This window comes from Rhineura floridana, chromosome 9 (genome assembly GCF_030035675.1).
Source record: "Rhineura floridana isolate rRhiFlo1 chromosome 9, rRhiFlo1.hap2, whole genome shotgun sequence".
In the NCBI taxonomy this organism is placed as follows: Eukaryota; Metazoa; Chordata; class Lepidosauria; order Squamata; family Rhineuridae; genus Rhineura; species Rhineura floridana.
The window spans coordinates 62931999-62949505 of record NC_084488.1 but is presented as its reverse complement, the minus strand read 5'-3'; the positions used below and the strand labels follow the sequence as shown (position 1 = coordinate 62949505).

General features: G+C 40.8%; 1 protein-coding gene across 3 annotated transcripts in view; it reads right to left on the bottom strand.

The window, feature by feature from the left end:
• The window catches only part of GATB (glutamyl-tRNA amidotransferase subunit B), a 59351-nt gene extending 42214 nt beyond the window's left edge, over nt 1-17137 (bottom strand). For 2 of the 3 annotated variants that reach the window (XR_009757798.1, XM_061583879.1), the window contains exons 1-3: nt 16941-17137; nt 14991-15141; nt 1759-1872 (exon numbers count right to left, since the gene is read on the bottom strand). Coding sequence is in view for 2 of the 3 variants with exons in the window: in XM_061583879.1 (XP_061439863.1) it covers nt 1759-1872; nt 14991-15141; nt 16941-17092 (417 nt within the window). In the remaining variant the exon portion in view is untranslated. Of the gene's footprint in view, nt 1-1758; nt 1873-14744; nt 14951-14990; nt 15142-16940 lie in introns of those variants that run through there. The other variant, XM_061583880.1, reaches the window with a different exon arrangement.
• Between the last annotated feature and the right edge of the window lie 370 nt (nt 17138-17507).

Below are 17507 nucleotides of genomic sequence, written 5' to 3'. Positions count from 1 at the left end.
TCTATGATTCTATGACTCTCCCCTTCAAATAGCTCACACATCGCATTAGTGTTCTAAGTATTGGGAACCCCATTTTCCCCTCATAGCAAACTGGCCATTTTGCACTCAGGTGCTCAACACACTGTGTAAAGGGGGGGGAGGGGGAAGGTGCAGTTTGCATGTGCTTAGGAGCCAACAAAATGCGCTGCAAAGTTCTGCTTTGTTACAGTGCACTACTTTATTATCCTTTCATATGTACCACAGCTGAGACATAGCACTCAAAATAGATTCTGGAGCGATATTATAGGGAGCCCTGGTTAAAATTAAGGCTCATGTGAACCCTAAAGGACAACTCCAAACCCAAATGAATGGGCTTGATAGTTCTTCTATTCCAAATTGCACCATAAGCAGAACCCCTTATAATTTTTTCAAAATAATTTAAACAAAATCTGCAGTCAGCCAATCTTTTTTTTTAAATCCAGAAAAACCTCATTTTGTTTATTTTCAGATGATTTTTGTATACTGTATTCATGCACAGTTTCACATTCCCACTCAAGTATAAACTTATGAAGGCCAAACTAGACGATCATGGATTTTCCCCAAACAGCTTTTTTATTTTTGTTTTAAATTTAAGAATGGTTGCAAAGCTTGTTATTTTTTAATAAAGCTAAACATCACTTGTGACCTTTGTATGTTGTACATATTCTACCTGTCTTTTTCCTCAGTGGGGCCAACATCAGCTTCAGGTAGGCGGTAGTTTTCATGGGAAAAACATCACAGCAAAGACAGTTTAAACACCCCTTTCCCAAGCTCCACTCCCTTCCTCACCGCTGCTTTTCAATTTGAAAAAAGGTCAGGAGGTCTGACCAAAAACATCCCACTTCATGTTACGTTTGGCCCAAGTGACCTTTGGCAACTTCTGTTCCTTAATCTAATCTACCTTGTATGGTTTTTATGAGGCTAAAACACCCTTCTGACTTCCTAAGAGGAAGTGTGGGATACAAATGTAGAGGTGAACAACTAATACGATGTCTGTAATAGGCACTGTTGTACTCCATCCCATCCCATAATATAAGGATTCTCCACAAAGAAAACAAAAACTCTCAAGTATCTTTAGCATTACAAATTGTGGCTTCCAGGAAAAACACAAACCCCTGTTTAAATTTTAAAATGATAAATCCTGATTCTTTGATGAATTTGAACAGATGGGCATCACTTTGGAACTGAGCTTTGTTTCATTATGTTTGACAAAGCAAGTATAGTCCTAATATAAAAGTCATTTGTAATATCCAAAGTTATTGCTATGTGATTTTAAATCTTCTTTATTTGCTTTAGCAATCAGTGAGATTTAAAATAGAACGTTCCATTTCAGATCCTTAAAAGTAAGGAGAATGACCGCCTGTAGATGTCTACAGGACCATAAAGTGTGTTTGTAGTACATTCATTCTAAATGAAAGATCAATATCAGACTGTTTGTCTTAACCCTAACAGACAATTAGGAATAGAGGAAGTCTGGCCCTAGCAGCGCCTTCTCCCAATTCAATTACGCAGAGCCATTGGAAACATGAGGCGCAGTACTGGAGTCAGCAATCGGGACAATCACCTTCAATCAGCAAGAGCCTGGCTACAGCTGCCTATTCATCAAGGCATAGTGCTTGGATGGGCAAAACAGTGGCAGAGAACAGAAATGCATCTCTTCTCCCAGCCTGTTTCCCCATCAGTTCTCCAGGCTCATCTCTCTTCCGATTTGCAGAGGGACAAAGCTCAATACATACTCACAGGCAGATCTGCATAGAAATAGTGTTTCCTGTCAAACAAGGACTTCTTGTTTATGGTGCAGTTCAGCGCAAGGCCCGTCATCACTGCGGCTTCTACACATCTCCTGTTGAGAACCTAAAGAAACACGACACACGACTTCACTCAGATAGCCAGTATGAAACAAATGCCTCTCCCACATGCTGTCTTTAAAACAGTGTGTATTCCTCTTTGCTTGCCTACAAGCAGCACTATCTCTTTTCTCCTGTGTGGGAAGCTCAGATTCGGCAGCAAGAAGCTGAAGTCTTATGCAAAAGAATCTTCCCATGCTGGAGTGGGTGGATGGAACTGGGGGAGCTGTTAGGGGCAGACCACATGTTTTGATCATATGACACATTTCAGGTGTAAGGCTCAAGTGTCCATCCTGAGAGCTACTGACAGAAGCAACAAACAGCCACAGGCAACTTGCAGGAGCACTACAGTAAGGCTCAGATGCCTCATAAGACAATACAGGACCAGGACAACATGGGGCGTCTTTGCTGGTTCCAGGCACTATCTTCCCAATGTAGATTTGGAAGACCAAGGAAAAGTGTGGGTGCACGGTGGGTAAGTAGTAAGCAAGCCCAAGTTGAGATATTGCAGAAAATTATTTCCGATCATGGGGCACATCTGTTAGTTACCAATTTCCTGCCTTTGTGGAGCTTGAGCCAACTCTGATCCTAAACCAGCAGGTTTTTTGATACTTTGAATAGCTATTAATTTATAGTGACAATGTATGAAGGCCGAGTTCAAAAATTAAAAAAGAAACTCATTAACATCTCCCTACGCTATTTCATTAGAAATAATAATAAATAAGCATTTATTAAGCATTTATTTAGCACTTTCAGAAATTAAGAAGAGTCCTGTTAGATCAGATCCAAGAGTCCATCTAATCCAGCATGGTGTTTTCTGATTGTTCAAAGTATTTCACATACATTCTCTTAGTTATCCTAGCAACGATCTTATAACAAACGTCAATGTTACTGTCCTTGTATTGCATGTCAGAGACACACTGGCCACAATTAAAACACCTAATTCTAGAAAAAATGTTATCTGAGTCTCCACAAGAGTTCGCAGGGAAATTCTATTCCTTTCTTTGTATTGTGAATTGGGAGAGGCTGTGCAAGCCCTGGACCAGTGCCTGCACTCACTAATGGGCTGGATGAGGGCCAGTAAACTGAGTCCAAATCCTAGCAAGATGGAGACTCTGTGGGTTGGTAGTTCCTGAGTTCGGATAATTGGTCAATTGCCTACTTTGGATGGAGTCGTACTCCCTCTGAAAGAACAGCAGCCATTTCTGGACCAGGATAGCCTGACCACTGTTGTCCATGTACTGGTAACCTCCAGGCTAGATTGCTGTAACGTGCTTTATGTGGGACTACCTTTGAGGTTGGTCTGGAAGCTGCAACTGGTGTAAAATGCAGCAGCGCAATTGTTCACTGAGGTAGGGTATTGTCAACATGTTAACCCCGCTGCTGAATGAATTGCACTGGCTGCCTATTAGCTACCGGGCTAAGTTCAAGGTTCTGGTTTTGGTGTACAAAGCCCTATGCAGTTTGGGATCAGGATACCTGAAAGACTGTCTTACCCCCTATATACCCAATCAATCACTGTTCTCTGCAGGCAAGGGACTCCTGATACCATCTTATCAGAAGGTCCGTTCCACACAACATAGGAAGTGGACCTTTAGTGTTGTCGCACCGAATTTTTCCCCTTAAATATTAGACAGGAACCATCTCTGTTATCTTTTCGGCGCCTACTGAAGGCCTTCCTCTTTCATCAAGACTTTTAAATAGAGACCTTATCCCAGTCTGTGTCTGTGCTGGAATTTCTTTTTTAGATGTTTTTAAAGCTTTTTAAAAAAAGGTATTTTTAAAGATGCTTTGTTTTAATATTTTAATGTATTTTGTTTTTAAGATGTTTTAGAGTTTTAGTGTTTTTGTTTGCCACCCTGGGCTCCTTCTAGGAGGAAGGGATATAAATTTAAATAAATAAATGGTGTGGATGTAACCCTGCTCTTCAACCTCACATTTGTGTGCTAGTAGATGTCAACTTATTCATGTAGCCAACTTATCTTCCAAATCCTCAGGATTTGGAGTGGAGAAAAAACTTCGGCTGAATGTTTGAAAATGCTCGAAATAGATTTCCAAAATTCTTCTAACAGATGGGCATGGGTCTGATTTGTTTAGGCTAGTTTAATATCAACTTTAGATCAGTGGTAGGGAACCTGTGCCCCTCCAGATGTTGTTGGGACTCCAGCTCCGATCAACCCCAGTCAGCAAATAATGTTGAAGTATTAAATTTTTTTAACATCAAATTAATAGTTTCCTATGCAGTACATTTTTCCACTTTCAGCGGTAAGTTTTATCCTCTAAAACATAAAAAACTAGCTGCCTCAGGAGGTTGGTCTCTTCTGACATTTTACATTTGTTTTTAACTGTTCAGCTGGCTTGAAATTTCAGCCTTTTTTGCCATTTGAGTTTCTTCATTATAATCAGATTTTGACAGATATACATACAGTATAATACTATATATTTCATGTCTACTCAGAAATAACCCCACTGAACTGAGTTCAGTGGGGCTTATTCCCTTTACTGCCTGCTGCTCTTAAATACGCAGTAGTGCATCCGCTCTTGAAAAACCCATTCTGGGCCCTGCAATTTACAATAACTACTGCCCTGTTGCAAAAAAAAAAAAAACCTTTTGGGGCAAGGTGGTGGAGAGTGGTGGCAGACAGTTGCAGGAATTCCCAGAGGATAGGGAATATCTGGATCCATTTCAATCTGGGTTCAGGGTGGTTTTTTTTAATAAATCAACCTTGGCCACCCTCATGGATGACATGTACCAAGAGCAGGACAGGGAATGCATCTCTTCTGCTTGTTGATCTTCTAGTGGCTTTTGATACCACTGACCATGGTATCCTCATGGACTGGCTCTGTGGGATGGGTATTGGTCCAGAGAATAGCAATGGGAGACTGTGTCTCAGCCCCACGTCTTTTTGCTTTGATGTGCCATAGGGCACGATCCTGTCACCTGTCATCTATATGAAAGCATTAGGAGCAGTTAGGAGTTTTGGGGCAAAGTGTTATCAGTATGCTGATGATAAGCAGCTCTAATTTCTCCATAGCATCTGAGTCATGAGGAGCTGGGCATGGTTTGGAACATTGTCTAGATACATTTGTGAAATGGATGTGGACCAATACAGAAGGCCAGTACAGATGAGAACTCTCGTATTTCAGCAGGAATGCATTCTACAACATTGATGCCACCAGTAAAAAAGCCCACCTCCACATTACCACAAAGCAGATAATTTGTGGAACAAGCCAGGGTCATTATTTTCGATGGATTACAGATCTTGGTGGCTTTGAGTAAATTCTTGGCCCTTTTCAACATCTAAGGAAGCACCTACTTTGCCGTTCAGGGTATAAAGGATAAAAAATCATCCACTTTTTAAAAACCTTTTCGTGTTCTTACAAGAGCACTTTCTGTCTCTCACAAACACACACACGCTTTTTTGGACAATCTTCCTCCAGTCTCTATCAACTCTTTTTCTTAATTTTCAGCTTTTCAGCTTTCAAAGGAGCAATTACCACATCCTAATCCATCCCCTTCTCTATACACACAGAATTTATATTAATAGTAAAACAACATAATTTTTGCCAGAAAAGTTAATATTTAAATATATATAGTGGAACAATTAAAAAAAGGAAAATATAAAACCAGAAAATATGTCTGATAGCTATTTACTTGACCTCAAGTCAAACGAGAGAAGTCAACAGTTCATACTTTCTAAGCAAGTGCTAAAGCCTAAACATCAAGGATTCACAAAATTACCTGTATACTGTGGTTTTCAGCTGTAAGAAACCAGATTGAACATAGACAATATGAAGACAATTCATAACTATTTTTTAAAAAAGCATGTTTTAATATTACTGAACCAGCTTTTTTTTAAGTGTTTAACAATAACACAACTGTGTGTAAGAACTCCTTTCCATGAAGCAGAGTAAGTTGGCAAAAGGAAGGTGTGTGTGTGGTCAATTTATTTATTATTTTATATACTAAATTTAAATCCGGCCCTTTCTCCGAGAAGGAACCCATTAAACCTTATAGTCTCAGGGTGGAAGTGGCTGTAAACCACTTTCCTCCAGCAGTGCTTCACATGACAAGCTTTGTGCTGTATTCAGTTGTCTCTGCTCACAGAAGGAAGAAGCTTCTGGTTCAGAGGGAGCTTCCATTAACAGAAGTGGGGGAGATCATTTTTTTTTCTGATTCTCCTTCCAGCTCCTAGTGTCCTGTCACAGTGGGTTGGGGGATCCATTGAAATAGCATGACAGGGGGGTGGGTACAGGAAAAAAGGGACTTCACAAAAAACATACACACAACCTTCCCTCTTTCTTCTACACATGGATGCTTCCGCAGGAGAACAGACCTTTCAATGAGCGGACAAACACAACTGGATACAGCCCCTTAGGCTTAAAAACCTCTAATCATTTGTGTCGGTCCCAGTGAAAGCAGTGCTTCCACACACCAATAGCACACAACCCTGACAATCATAACTTATGAAGTAAGGAGTAAAAGATATGGAAACGATATGCCTGCTGGTGGCATAACCAAGCACATTTGGACAGCTTTTATATTGATTCTTATTGACTATCCACAAGAAAAAACCCAACACTATACATTTAGGCATGTGTGTGTTATGGACAGCCCAACAAGTTATTTTGGTAATGTAGCTTACTGCCAAAGAGAGAGAGAGAGAGAGAGAGAGAATGGGGGAAAGAAGAAGGGATCTTTAATCTTAGACTGGATGTGAGTTGGGATTCCAAAATCCACGGTCTTACAAAAATTAACTAAAAAACACAAAACTTAAATCTAATGTAGCTGTCTACCGACTATTACAAGTTTATCGATTCACTAATCTACCACAACTGTGTTGTTAGAAAGCAGCTCTTGCATAATGAAGCCCTCAAATATTGGCGTTTGTAGAAAAGAGAAATTCAATAAAGGCAGTCCTGCATTACCAACACAAATTGGAAAAAGAGACGTTCTCAGTGCTAATCATCAATGTATATGCATTAGTTTAATTCAGTGAAAGGGTTGGATCCTTCTTACAGATAAATAAATCCATCACTAAACACATCACAAACCCCTGCTCCCTCAAATGAGGTGCCATTAATAATTACATAAGGGGTTTGCCAAAATTAATAATGTACTCTGCAGTTTATTTTTTATTCTGCCAATGCAAAACCAATTTAAGAAAGATCAAAGAAATATTTAGATACTGTAGTACAGGATAATGAAGACCACAAAAAATCCCTTTGCAGACACAAAACCTTGTCCAGTAAACAAAATAATTCTTCTTTATCTTGCTGCTTTAGTCATCATTCCCCAAGTGACAGATTAATCTTCTAAATTAATTAACTATTGATATGGAACTTCAAGTTCACAATAATTAAGCTGTACACTCTCCTGGTTTAACTTTTTCCCAGCTATTAAAAAAGTGGCACACAACTGGGACTTGCAAAAGTCTCAGCATTGACCTCCTGAAGTCAGGATGAAGTTTATATTAATTTCAGCCATGAGAGTAGATTTAAAGTGGCTAAATATTATACACCAATTTCATGGAAGATCCTGCTCACTAGACTACTTAAAGCTGAATATCAAATTCAAACAGGTCAAAGGACCAAACTCTCCATCCAGCGGGTCCCCAGTGGCCACCCACACCCAAAACATTTTACCAAGACAGCCACTTTGGGATAGAAAAAGAGTAGTTATTAATTTCTTAAAATAACCCTCAAGTTCCAAAATGACATTATTCCAGATCATACATCTATAAACCCCTTCACCAGCACAATCACTGACCCCATTCTCCAAGTCTGAAAATCCCTGCAGTTCCCAAATTTGCCACTCTCCAATGCTTGCCCTCCAAAATCTTTTCAAAACAGCTCCCTCCCCTGATCCTGTCCAGCCTAAACATTAAGATCATTTGTGTCTCCTTCTCTCTTGGGCACCCCTACAAGTTGCAAATTTCACACTCTGTCATGCTCTCAACTTTCCCACAGTCTTCCACAATCTCTGACACCTTCACAGGTAGCTTAAAGTGAATGATGGAAGAATCTGAGACAGAAGCATTCAGAATTAACCACTACTGTTAGTACTTTTGACCTATTAACGGCATTTCTTGGTCCCCAAAAAAGTTCAGTAATTTGTGTGAAATGTACAGGCATACCCCGCTTTAACGTTCGCAATGGGACAGGAGAGTACACTTTAAGTGAAAATCTACTTTAAGTGAAGCAATTGTCTTCATTTGTACTGCACACAATCACCACTAGATGGCAGTGGCATCATGCCAATAAAATGTACGTTATTGCATGCGCGAACGTTAAGCAGGGTATGGGGACATATGGAGCATGTATGTTATAGCGAGGCAAAGTTAAGTGAAGCAACGTTAAGCGGGGTATGCCTGCAATATGTGGATGGGCTCTGCAAAATAAGGACCCCAAGCCTTAAGTTGTCCCAGTTCAAAGCCTTAATTATACTTCAGTTCCTCTGTTTGTTGCCAGAACAATTTGCTATGATTAGCAACTGAGATGCACAGAATGAAAACATTTCAGATATGGGAGATGCTTTCAACATTTCAGAGGAAAACATTTTAGATTCTCCCCAAATATCTTTCTTTGAGGGACATAACAAAGGAAGGGAATATAGGGAGCAAGAGATGGATATGTCAGGAGTTGTTGAGCCCTGAATTGGGAACCCACAACTGTGTGTGAGGTTGCCCCACCTGGTGAGCCACAGGACTGCAGACTGGAGCATCTTCCAGAATAGTGAGGTATTCTCAAGCTTTGGACTAGCCTCATACAGCCAGGTTGGTCACTGGGTCCTCCTAGAAAGGAAGGGCTACAAAGGGCTTACTTTTTTTTGGCCAGAATTATTAAAGTACTTCAAACTCCTGTATACAAGTCTGGGAGTTTTACATTCCCAGTTGTTGAGAAGGGATGTGTCAGGGCCTAGTAGCAACTGGTAAGAGGCAGAAGAGCATGTTGGGAAATATTATTATTAAAATTCTAAGATTAGTATAGGGTTTGAGGGTCAAACCACCTTACATATCCCATCACTATAATCCTTACAATGTACAACAACCCTGTAAGATAGGTGAATATTATCCCTATACTGAGGAAAAGGGAGGTTCAAGCTGAAAGACTGCAGTTTGTGTAAGACAAGGGTTAGGGAACTTTTGACCCTCCAAATGTTGCTGAACTACAACTTCCATCATCCCTGGAAATTGGCCATGCTCGCTGTGGCTGATTAATGCTGTAGTTCAGCAGCATCTGGAGGACCAAAGATCCCCCACCCCTGGCCTAAGATCACTTGCTGAGTTCATGATAGAGTGAAATTCAAACTGGAGACATTCTGATTTGTTTCTGTCTCATAACCGATACACTGCGCCAGCTCTTCCACTGGGAATGTTTCTTTAAAAAAAAAATAATACTGAAGCTTAGTGTGTGTGTGTCAGTTGGCTAGGAGTTGTAAGCATTTTTGAAGGATTGTTTGCTTGTAGGTTTTAGGAAGAGGCCACCAGTAAATTCTAGAGGGCCATACAGAGGCCATTTACCTCTGTGAATGAGTCCAAAATGTAAAACCATCCTTTCTACGTAGATGCAAGCCCCACCCTTTACAGCCAACTTTGTGCACATCAGGCATCAGAGTGTCATTTCTACTCATGTCCAACCAGTACAGTACATATTGCTGTGTAAGCTGTATGACTTCCTTGGAGATTTGTGAAACAAGTGAAATGCATAGACTGCTGTTCAGGCAAAAATGCTTCCCAAAGCGGTTTACAACTATATAACCATCCATATAAAACAAAAGTTTAAAACATTTAACATCAAATCGAGTTCCTCCTTCTGGGGCTTTAGAAACACACTGCCTGACCATGTGACCATCATTTCTATAATTTGTTTCTGTCTACCTGAGAGTACAATGGGGATCAAAGTAGAAGAGATGTATGGTATCTGTATATTCTCTCACCACCAACAACAACAACTATGGGGCAGAAAGCTATAAATAAGTGATCTAGATCAAGAAAATGATGCAGAAAACATGTAAAAATTCACCCCTCCCAACACCACAGCCTCAATTCCATCCCCATGAATGTTTTTAACATTTTAACACCCTCCCCCACAACAAAACACACAGATTAGATAGCAGATCTCCTGATGTCTATTTCCTAACCCACAAAAGTACTTAGAAAAATGCTGTTTGAATCAGCTATAAGAAAGTTTGGAAACCCCTGCATAAATATTAATAGTCTTGCATTTGAAAAAACTGAAATTTACACACGTAATTAATATTTCTCAAAGACCACTTCTTTCATCTATTTAAAGAAGAAAGAATTTTAAGCCAAAAACAGAAGCCCAATCATATTCGGAGTAATAATGAAATAACCTGTGCAACTAGTAAGATTTTCATGCACGCTAAAGCATCCTGTTAAAATCAGGAAGGCCATACATACACTGCTAAAGTTACCACCAGTCTTGTCTAACACAGCAAGAAACTATGAAGCAGTAATGCTAATAAATAATAGTAGAATTCCATATCACATTCTGACACTCAAGTACTAGTATTTTAAAATATCCACTTTCAACTTATCTACCAAAAACTGCAAAGGAAAATGTTTTTCCCCCTCTCCTTACACAGATAAAAGCCTCTGTTGGAGGTGAACAAGAACAGATCACGAATTTTTCATTAGGTTAGCCATCAAGCTGACTACTAATCAGGAGCTCTTATCTCAAAGGAAGACTGTTTCAGCTTAGGCTCAAGATTTCTCACTAGGGAACAATTGTAAAAGAAACAACAATTTCTCCTCAAAATGTACAGAAATCCACAAGAAAATAGCAAGATACACTCAGGCTCCCCTGCACATATCCAATGTGTGTTCAGGGACAACCTTTACACTTAGTTCTGTCTTGCTTATTTATTTAGCTAGACATTTATAAGGTATTGTTTATTTTTCAGGGTTAACCCTCCCGAGGTGACTCACAATATACAACTTTACCTATAGACACAGCAAACACCAGTGCTGTGCAATTTCTTGGTGAGGACTTCAACCTAGGTTTCATATATCAACCCCAGCACTATGGTATACCAGGTCACACCTTTGTTCTTGCTGGCACTGGCTATTCTGATGAGTAGCCGCTCAACAATACCTCAGATTGGGGTGTTCCTCTGCATATCCTGGGACCCTACTACAAGAGACATCAACAGCTGCATTGAGATATTTTTGTTTGTGCAGCATGGGCTCTGTTACAAATCAAAAATAGCAGAAAACTGATCTTTCCTTTCCACCAGAAGCTCAACTACATTTCACTGTCAAATCTGAATAGCAAAACTATCAATGGGTTGCATCTAATGGCAACGTGGTCCTTTGTGGAAAGGGGCATCTGATTTTCATCAATCCCTCCTACCTACTGCAGCCCTCTGTACTATAAACCATTGTGTTCGCCTTGGTCCATTAACCTTTATGAACAGCTTGCAGCAGGGTCAAGAACAGTCAGCTTAAGTGGGTATAGGGGGATTGGTGAAGATGGGGTGTCCCAACTTATGCAAACTTTCTGCAAAAGCAAAAGGTACCATTAGATACCACCCAGTGTTCTTAAGACTTTTTATTCTTGCATACTCAGTCTCTTCAAAACAGGGGATCTAAAAATACTACACCAGGCACAGGAAAATGAAGTTTCTGAAATGAATTAGCCACACCTAGCGCTAACCCTCCACACATACAACTCATCCATCCAATAATCTAGTTACAGCTAATGTATGTTTGATGGCCATGGCTCAATGGTGGAGCAGATGCTTTGCCTGCAAAAGGTCTCCAGTTCAATCTCCAACATCTTCAGGTACGGCTGGGAAGACCGCTGACTGAAACTCTGGAGACCTGCTGCCAGCTGAAGTAGTCAATATTAAGCTAGATGGACCAATGACCTGACTTGGTATAAGGCAGCTTCCCATGTTCCTAAACACACCTACAGTTAATTTTAAGCATGATCTTACTGCATTCCACAAAAGAACTGCTGTTGGAGAAATACAGTGTAAGAAGGCAGAACCACATATGGTATATTTAAATAACTGAAATTTTTTCAACTGCTTGGCCAAATAGCTACAAATTGGTTAGGAAACCAGTCGCCAAGTAGCAATTATCCCGAGGTAAACATTCAAGTGACAAACTATGCAAAGCCCATGTTATAGGTTGCTATGGCAGCTGGGAAGCACAGCACAGTGGTCTGGCAGATGATAGCTGGGATAAGATACCTCCAGGCTAGGCTAAGCTATTTCCTCTTGCCAGAAAATGCTAGTAGTGCTTAAGGCTAAAGAAAAATCAAAGCCTGATATGGACTCAGTGGCCAGCAAGACTAGGGAATCAACCCCATGTTACTTTTCCTGTTGTAACAAGACAAGAGCCAAAAAGTGATCTACTGGTAAAGACATATTTTTTTGTCATCCCATGCAAGTAACGTAATGATCAAGATTCTACAGCAAAGGCTCTTACCATATATGGAGCGAGAAATGCCAGACGTCCAAGCTGGATTTAGAAAGGGAACAGGCACCAGAGATCATATTGCAAACATACATTGGATAATGGAATGGACCAAGGAATTTCAGGACAAAATCACCCTGTGCTTTATTAGATTACAGCAAAGCCTTTGATTGTGTAGATCATGAAAAACTATGGAATGCTTTAAAAGAAATGGAGGTGCGACAGCATCTGATTGTCCTGATGTGCAACCTATACTCTGCACAAGAGGCTACTGTAAGGACAAAATATGGAGAAACCGATTGGTTCCCAATAGGTGTGAGACAGGGGTTTATTTTATCACCCTATTTATTTAATCTATACACAGAACATAGCGGGATTGATGAAGATGAAGGAGGCGTGAAAATTGGAGGGAGAAATATCAATAATTTAAGATATGCAGACGATACCATACTGCTAGCAGAAACCAGTAATGATTTAAAACGAATGCTGATGAAAGTTAAAGAGGAAAGCACAAAAGCAGGACTACAACTGAATGTCAAAAAGACTAAAGTAATGACAACAGAAGATTGATGTAACTTTAAAGTTGACAATGAGGACATTGAACTTGTCAGGGATTATCAATACCTTGGCACAGTCATTAACCAAAATGCAGACAATAGTCAAGAAATCAGAAGAAGGCTTTATTATTATTATTATTATTTAAAAAGTTCAGAAGGTTGGCTGAGGCTGGGGTCCACATACTGCAGCTGAAATGTATTTATTTAATTATTATTGCATTTATATCCCACCTTTCCTCCAAGTTGCTCAAGGTGGTGCACATGGTTTCCCTGCCCTTCCATTTTATCCTTACACCAACCCTGTGAGATAGGTCAGGCTGAGAGACCATGTTTGGCCCAAGGTCACCCAGTGGGTTTCATGGCTGGGTGGGGATTTGAACCTGGATCTTAGCCCAACACTGTAACCCACTGGTGTTGGGAGACAGGACTGTACATCTTCAGACTGTTGGGGGGGAGGGGGATCCAAATCTGATTGAACCTTCGCAGTAAGAAAAGAAAGCAACACCTCACTGTCTGCAGGGACTTTTTATGGAAAGGGATATTTAGAGATGTGATTTTGCCATGCACCATTTTTTTTCAATTAACAGAGACTAAAATTACACTTAGTGTGTGTGGGGGCGGTCACAAAATATTTTGAGCTTACAAAGGGAGTCCTTACTCATAAAGGTTGGGGACCACTGCTATACACACTATTCCAAATGCAGTTGCATCATAGATTTGTATAATTGTTTTCTGATATTGGCAGTTTTATTTTCAATTCCTTTCCTAATGATCCCTAGTACACTGGTTTGACACCTGCATCAAACTATTCACTATGACCCAAGGTTTCATTCCTGGTCAGTCAATGCCAGTTGTGCATATATGGGAAATTAAGATTTTTTTGCCTCAATATGCATAACTTTACACTTGTGTATATTGCAGTGGTTCCCAATCTTTATGAGCACGGGACCCCCTTTATAAGCTGAACATTTTTTGTGACCCCCTCCCCCCAGGGAGGCAGGCTGGCTGCCAGGAAGGAAGGAGGAAAGCAGCCTTTCTTTGCAGGCTTGCTTCTTTTTGCTTCACAAAAAGCCCTCTCTTCTCATTCTTAAGTAAGGGTGTTGCCAGTAGCAGCAGTGCAAGGAGACAGGAATCAGTGATAGTAATCCCCTCTTCTTCCTGGTAGCTCCACCCTCAGCCTCCTTTGGCATCTGCCATGCATTTTATGGGCAGATGCCTGCCCTTAGTGCGCCGGAAAGACGCTCTGGCGCTTCAGCAAAAGGCCTCCCCTCTCGTTTGGAGCAAGGAGGAGGTGTCATCTGCAGCGGCAGTGGAAAGCAGACAGTGTAGAAGGAGTGAAGACTGTTTTAAAAATTAATAAATTCATTTCTTTACTGTTCACGACCCCCTCTGGATTACTTTGCGGCCCCCCTGGGGGTCCCAGTCCCCAGGTTGGGAACCACTGGTATATTGAATAGCATTTGTCATTTTACTTTTGGAGCTCTTAGCAACCTCTTTTTGTTTTAACCACCCTGAACAATTCAGTATCATCAGCAAACTTGGCCACCTCACTGCTCATCACTAACTCTAGATCATTTATGAACAAGTTAAAAAGCCGAGGTGCCAATAGCCATCTTTGGGGGCCTCCACTTTTTATACCCCTCTATCTGGAACACTTTCCATTTATTCCTGTTCTCTGCTTTCTCTCTGCTTAACCAGTTCTGATCCGCAAGAGGATCTCATATCTTATTCCATGACTGCCAAGCTTACTGAAGAGCCTTTGGTGAGGTAACTTGTTGAAAGCTTTTTGAAAGTGCAAGTACACTATGTTAACTGGACCACTTGTATATATATGCTTATTGACACTCTCAAATAACTCTCAGTGAAACAGGGCTTACCTTTGCAGAAGCCATGCTAGTTCTGCGTCAGCAAGGCTTGTTCTATGTGTTCCTTGTTTGTGCTCCTTGTTCAACAGAGGTGGCGTAATTATCTGGTGTTCCTTACAACTATTATGACTCTTAATATTTTTAAAAACTGAAGAATTAATGGTGGCTGCCTCTCCTGAATCTCTCTTTCTGTTTATAAATACAGACTTTTTGTTGTTGGAAATTCAAGACTGCAATCAGGACTGAATTCTAACTTACTGGTAGAGTTCCAGGTAGAGAAGCATCAAAAAAAGATACTAAAGAGTTAGGCGGTGCTGCAAACTGGACTTGTGAACCGGAGAAAAGCTTTGAGTTGGAGCAGATCTGTGCATGAATTTCCAGGCCAACCACTGCTGCCCAGGGAACATCACTAAAAGAAAATCAAAAGGCATATTCATTGGCTGGAATGCAAACACCAAAAACATCAGAGTTCAACAGCGTGCTATAGCACACTGCAAGCCCACCACTGCTGTATAATGAATATTGAGAGATATTGTGAAATGTTTTCATTAAACATCACTGAGTATTGTACAGAAAGCAGGTTGTTAAAAGAAGGCAGAAAGAAACTCGTATCTTGAAGGCCTTACATCAATTTAAAGTGTGCATTTCAGAAGACAGTTTTATCCAGAGAGGGTTTGTTGGACAGGTATCCAATTTCATACCCAGTGGAGATTATGAAACAGAAAATAAATATTAATTGATTTCCTTCTAAGTATAAGAAATCTCCAACAGACAGGTGGCATATTCAATTATGCATATGCTGTCAGATGGTCACTTTGAAGCTGAGAAAGGTGGGTCTACAGAGCACTATTAGTACTAGATTAGCATAAACATCAGTAGTCTGGCAATAAAGAAATATTCTTTTCAACTCAAGAGATGGTTCTCTGAACAGGAAGGACAAACACCTTCCTATCTGCTGAAAGGTAATTGCAGCTCTCACATCCATAAATTAATCTTTATATGAGCAAGAGAACAGTCACCTTTACTGCATGAACCGCTTGACAGGTTCTGGAAGTAATTATCTGGACTTGTATAAAGAAAAGACACAAATATATTTCACTGGTGAAGTGAAGCTTATGCTGCAGCATGACAGAGGTACTTAGATCAAGATGGGAAATATGGAAACCAGAAAAGCACTAAGCAAATTCATCAAACACAGTTTTTCTTTCAAATATTAAAACACTTTTTTTTAACAAGACCAATGTTCAGGCTTCTGCTTCTCTACACTGGAATTATAAAAACCAGAACAGAGTGAGCTTTCCATTCTCATCTCATTTCTTAAGAAAAGCAGACATCCTTCAGATTAATTAGGATTAATGAAGTGGATTCTAGTCCACAAAATTGTACACTATAATAAATTTGATAAAGTGTCTCACATGTGCTTGGGACTGCAATGTAAAGGCTGTTGCAAATATGCCATTTTCATATACAGTTATAGGAAAAGACAGTAGAGGTGCAGACATCATAATCAGCAAGCTTGTGTATTTTTGAGATGCATACATGTTTGTGGCACATAGGACGTTGCCTTATACTGAATCAGACTATTAGTTCATCTAGATCAATACTGTTTACACTAAATGGCAATGGATCTCCAGGGTTTCAGGCAGGGAACACTACCAGCCCTATCTGGAGACATAGCGGATTGAACCTGGAGCCTTCTGCAGATGCTCTTACCGTTGAGCTGTGGCTCTTTCCCTATATGGAAGGGGCTGCAAAATGGATCCCCCCCCCGCAATACCGGGTAGGAAAAGTGTAATCTGTGAAGTGGTCCTCAGTGTATCCACACAGCAGCCCAGCATATTTCTGATGCACATTAACGTCTTCCAAACAGTAAAGGTAACATTAACTTGAATTCTATATCATCCTCATTTTACTTTAAACTTCGAGAAACAAGTATGAGGGTGGGGAGGTGCCACTTGTTAGCTACTTTATTTTACTATCACTCCTATCCAGATTTCTGCGACAGATTAATAGTTAACTTGAGATCCTGGAAGGTTAAGAAAAGAAAGAAGATTATAATTCTAGGGGGCCGAAATTGACTGCATACAGCACGATCCTACTGCAAAGGGAGGGGGCGTGGAGGCGAGCAAATGCGACAGGAGTTGAGAAGCTCGAGGCTTTCCACTACTCAGCGCGACTGCCGGGCCCGGTTACTGCTCCCTGCCGTACCGTTTCTGTTTCTCTGTAATCTCCTTTCCACTCCGGCAGAGCGCGCTAGCAACTACGAGACCTTTCGGGCCACGCAGTTCAACGAAGTTCCCGATGCTGAGCTTCCCAGCTCGAAGCCAATGCCGGCAGCGTCGCATCACGGGGGCCGCCATTTTGCTCAGAGTGTGTGAGGCATCAGGTGATCCGTCCGCTCTTGCGGAGCCTCTTGGGAGATGTAGTCTCGACCGCGCGCAGACTTGAGGAAAAGAAGGGAAATGGAGGGGGGGAAGTAAAACCATTTCCCGTGATGCACGGCGACTGATTCCTCCAAGTTTAATAGGGAGAGTAGTAGGGAGACAAGGTACATTGATGTATTGGATCGGTCTTGATATTGCAGGATTCAGGTGGAAATAGGCCAGTGGTTCCTCTGGTGGCAGGTTTGTGGGGTATATGCCTGTGGTTTAGAATAAAAAGGAACCTAAGGCAGCATAGGAAAGTCTACTGGTTCCACAGGTCTACCTCCAGTATATATACCTCTCTAGAGCCAGTGTGGTGTAGTGGTTAAGGTGTTGGACTGTTCGAATCACC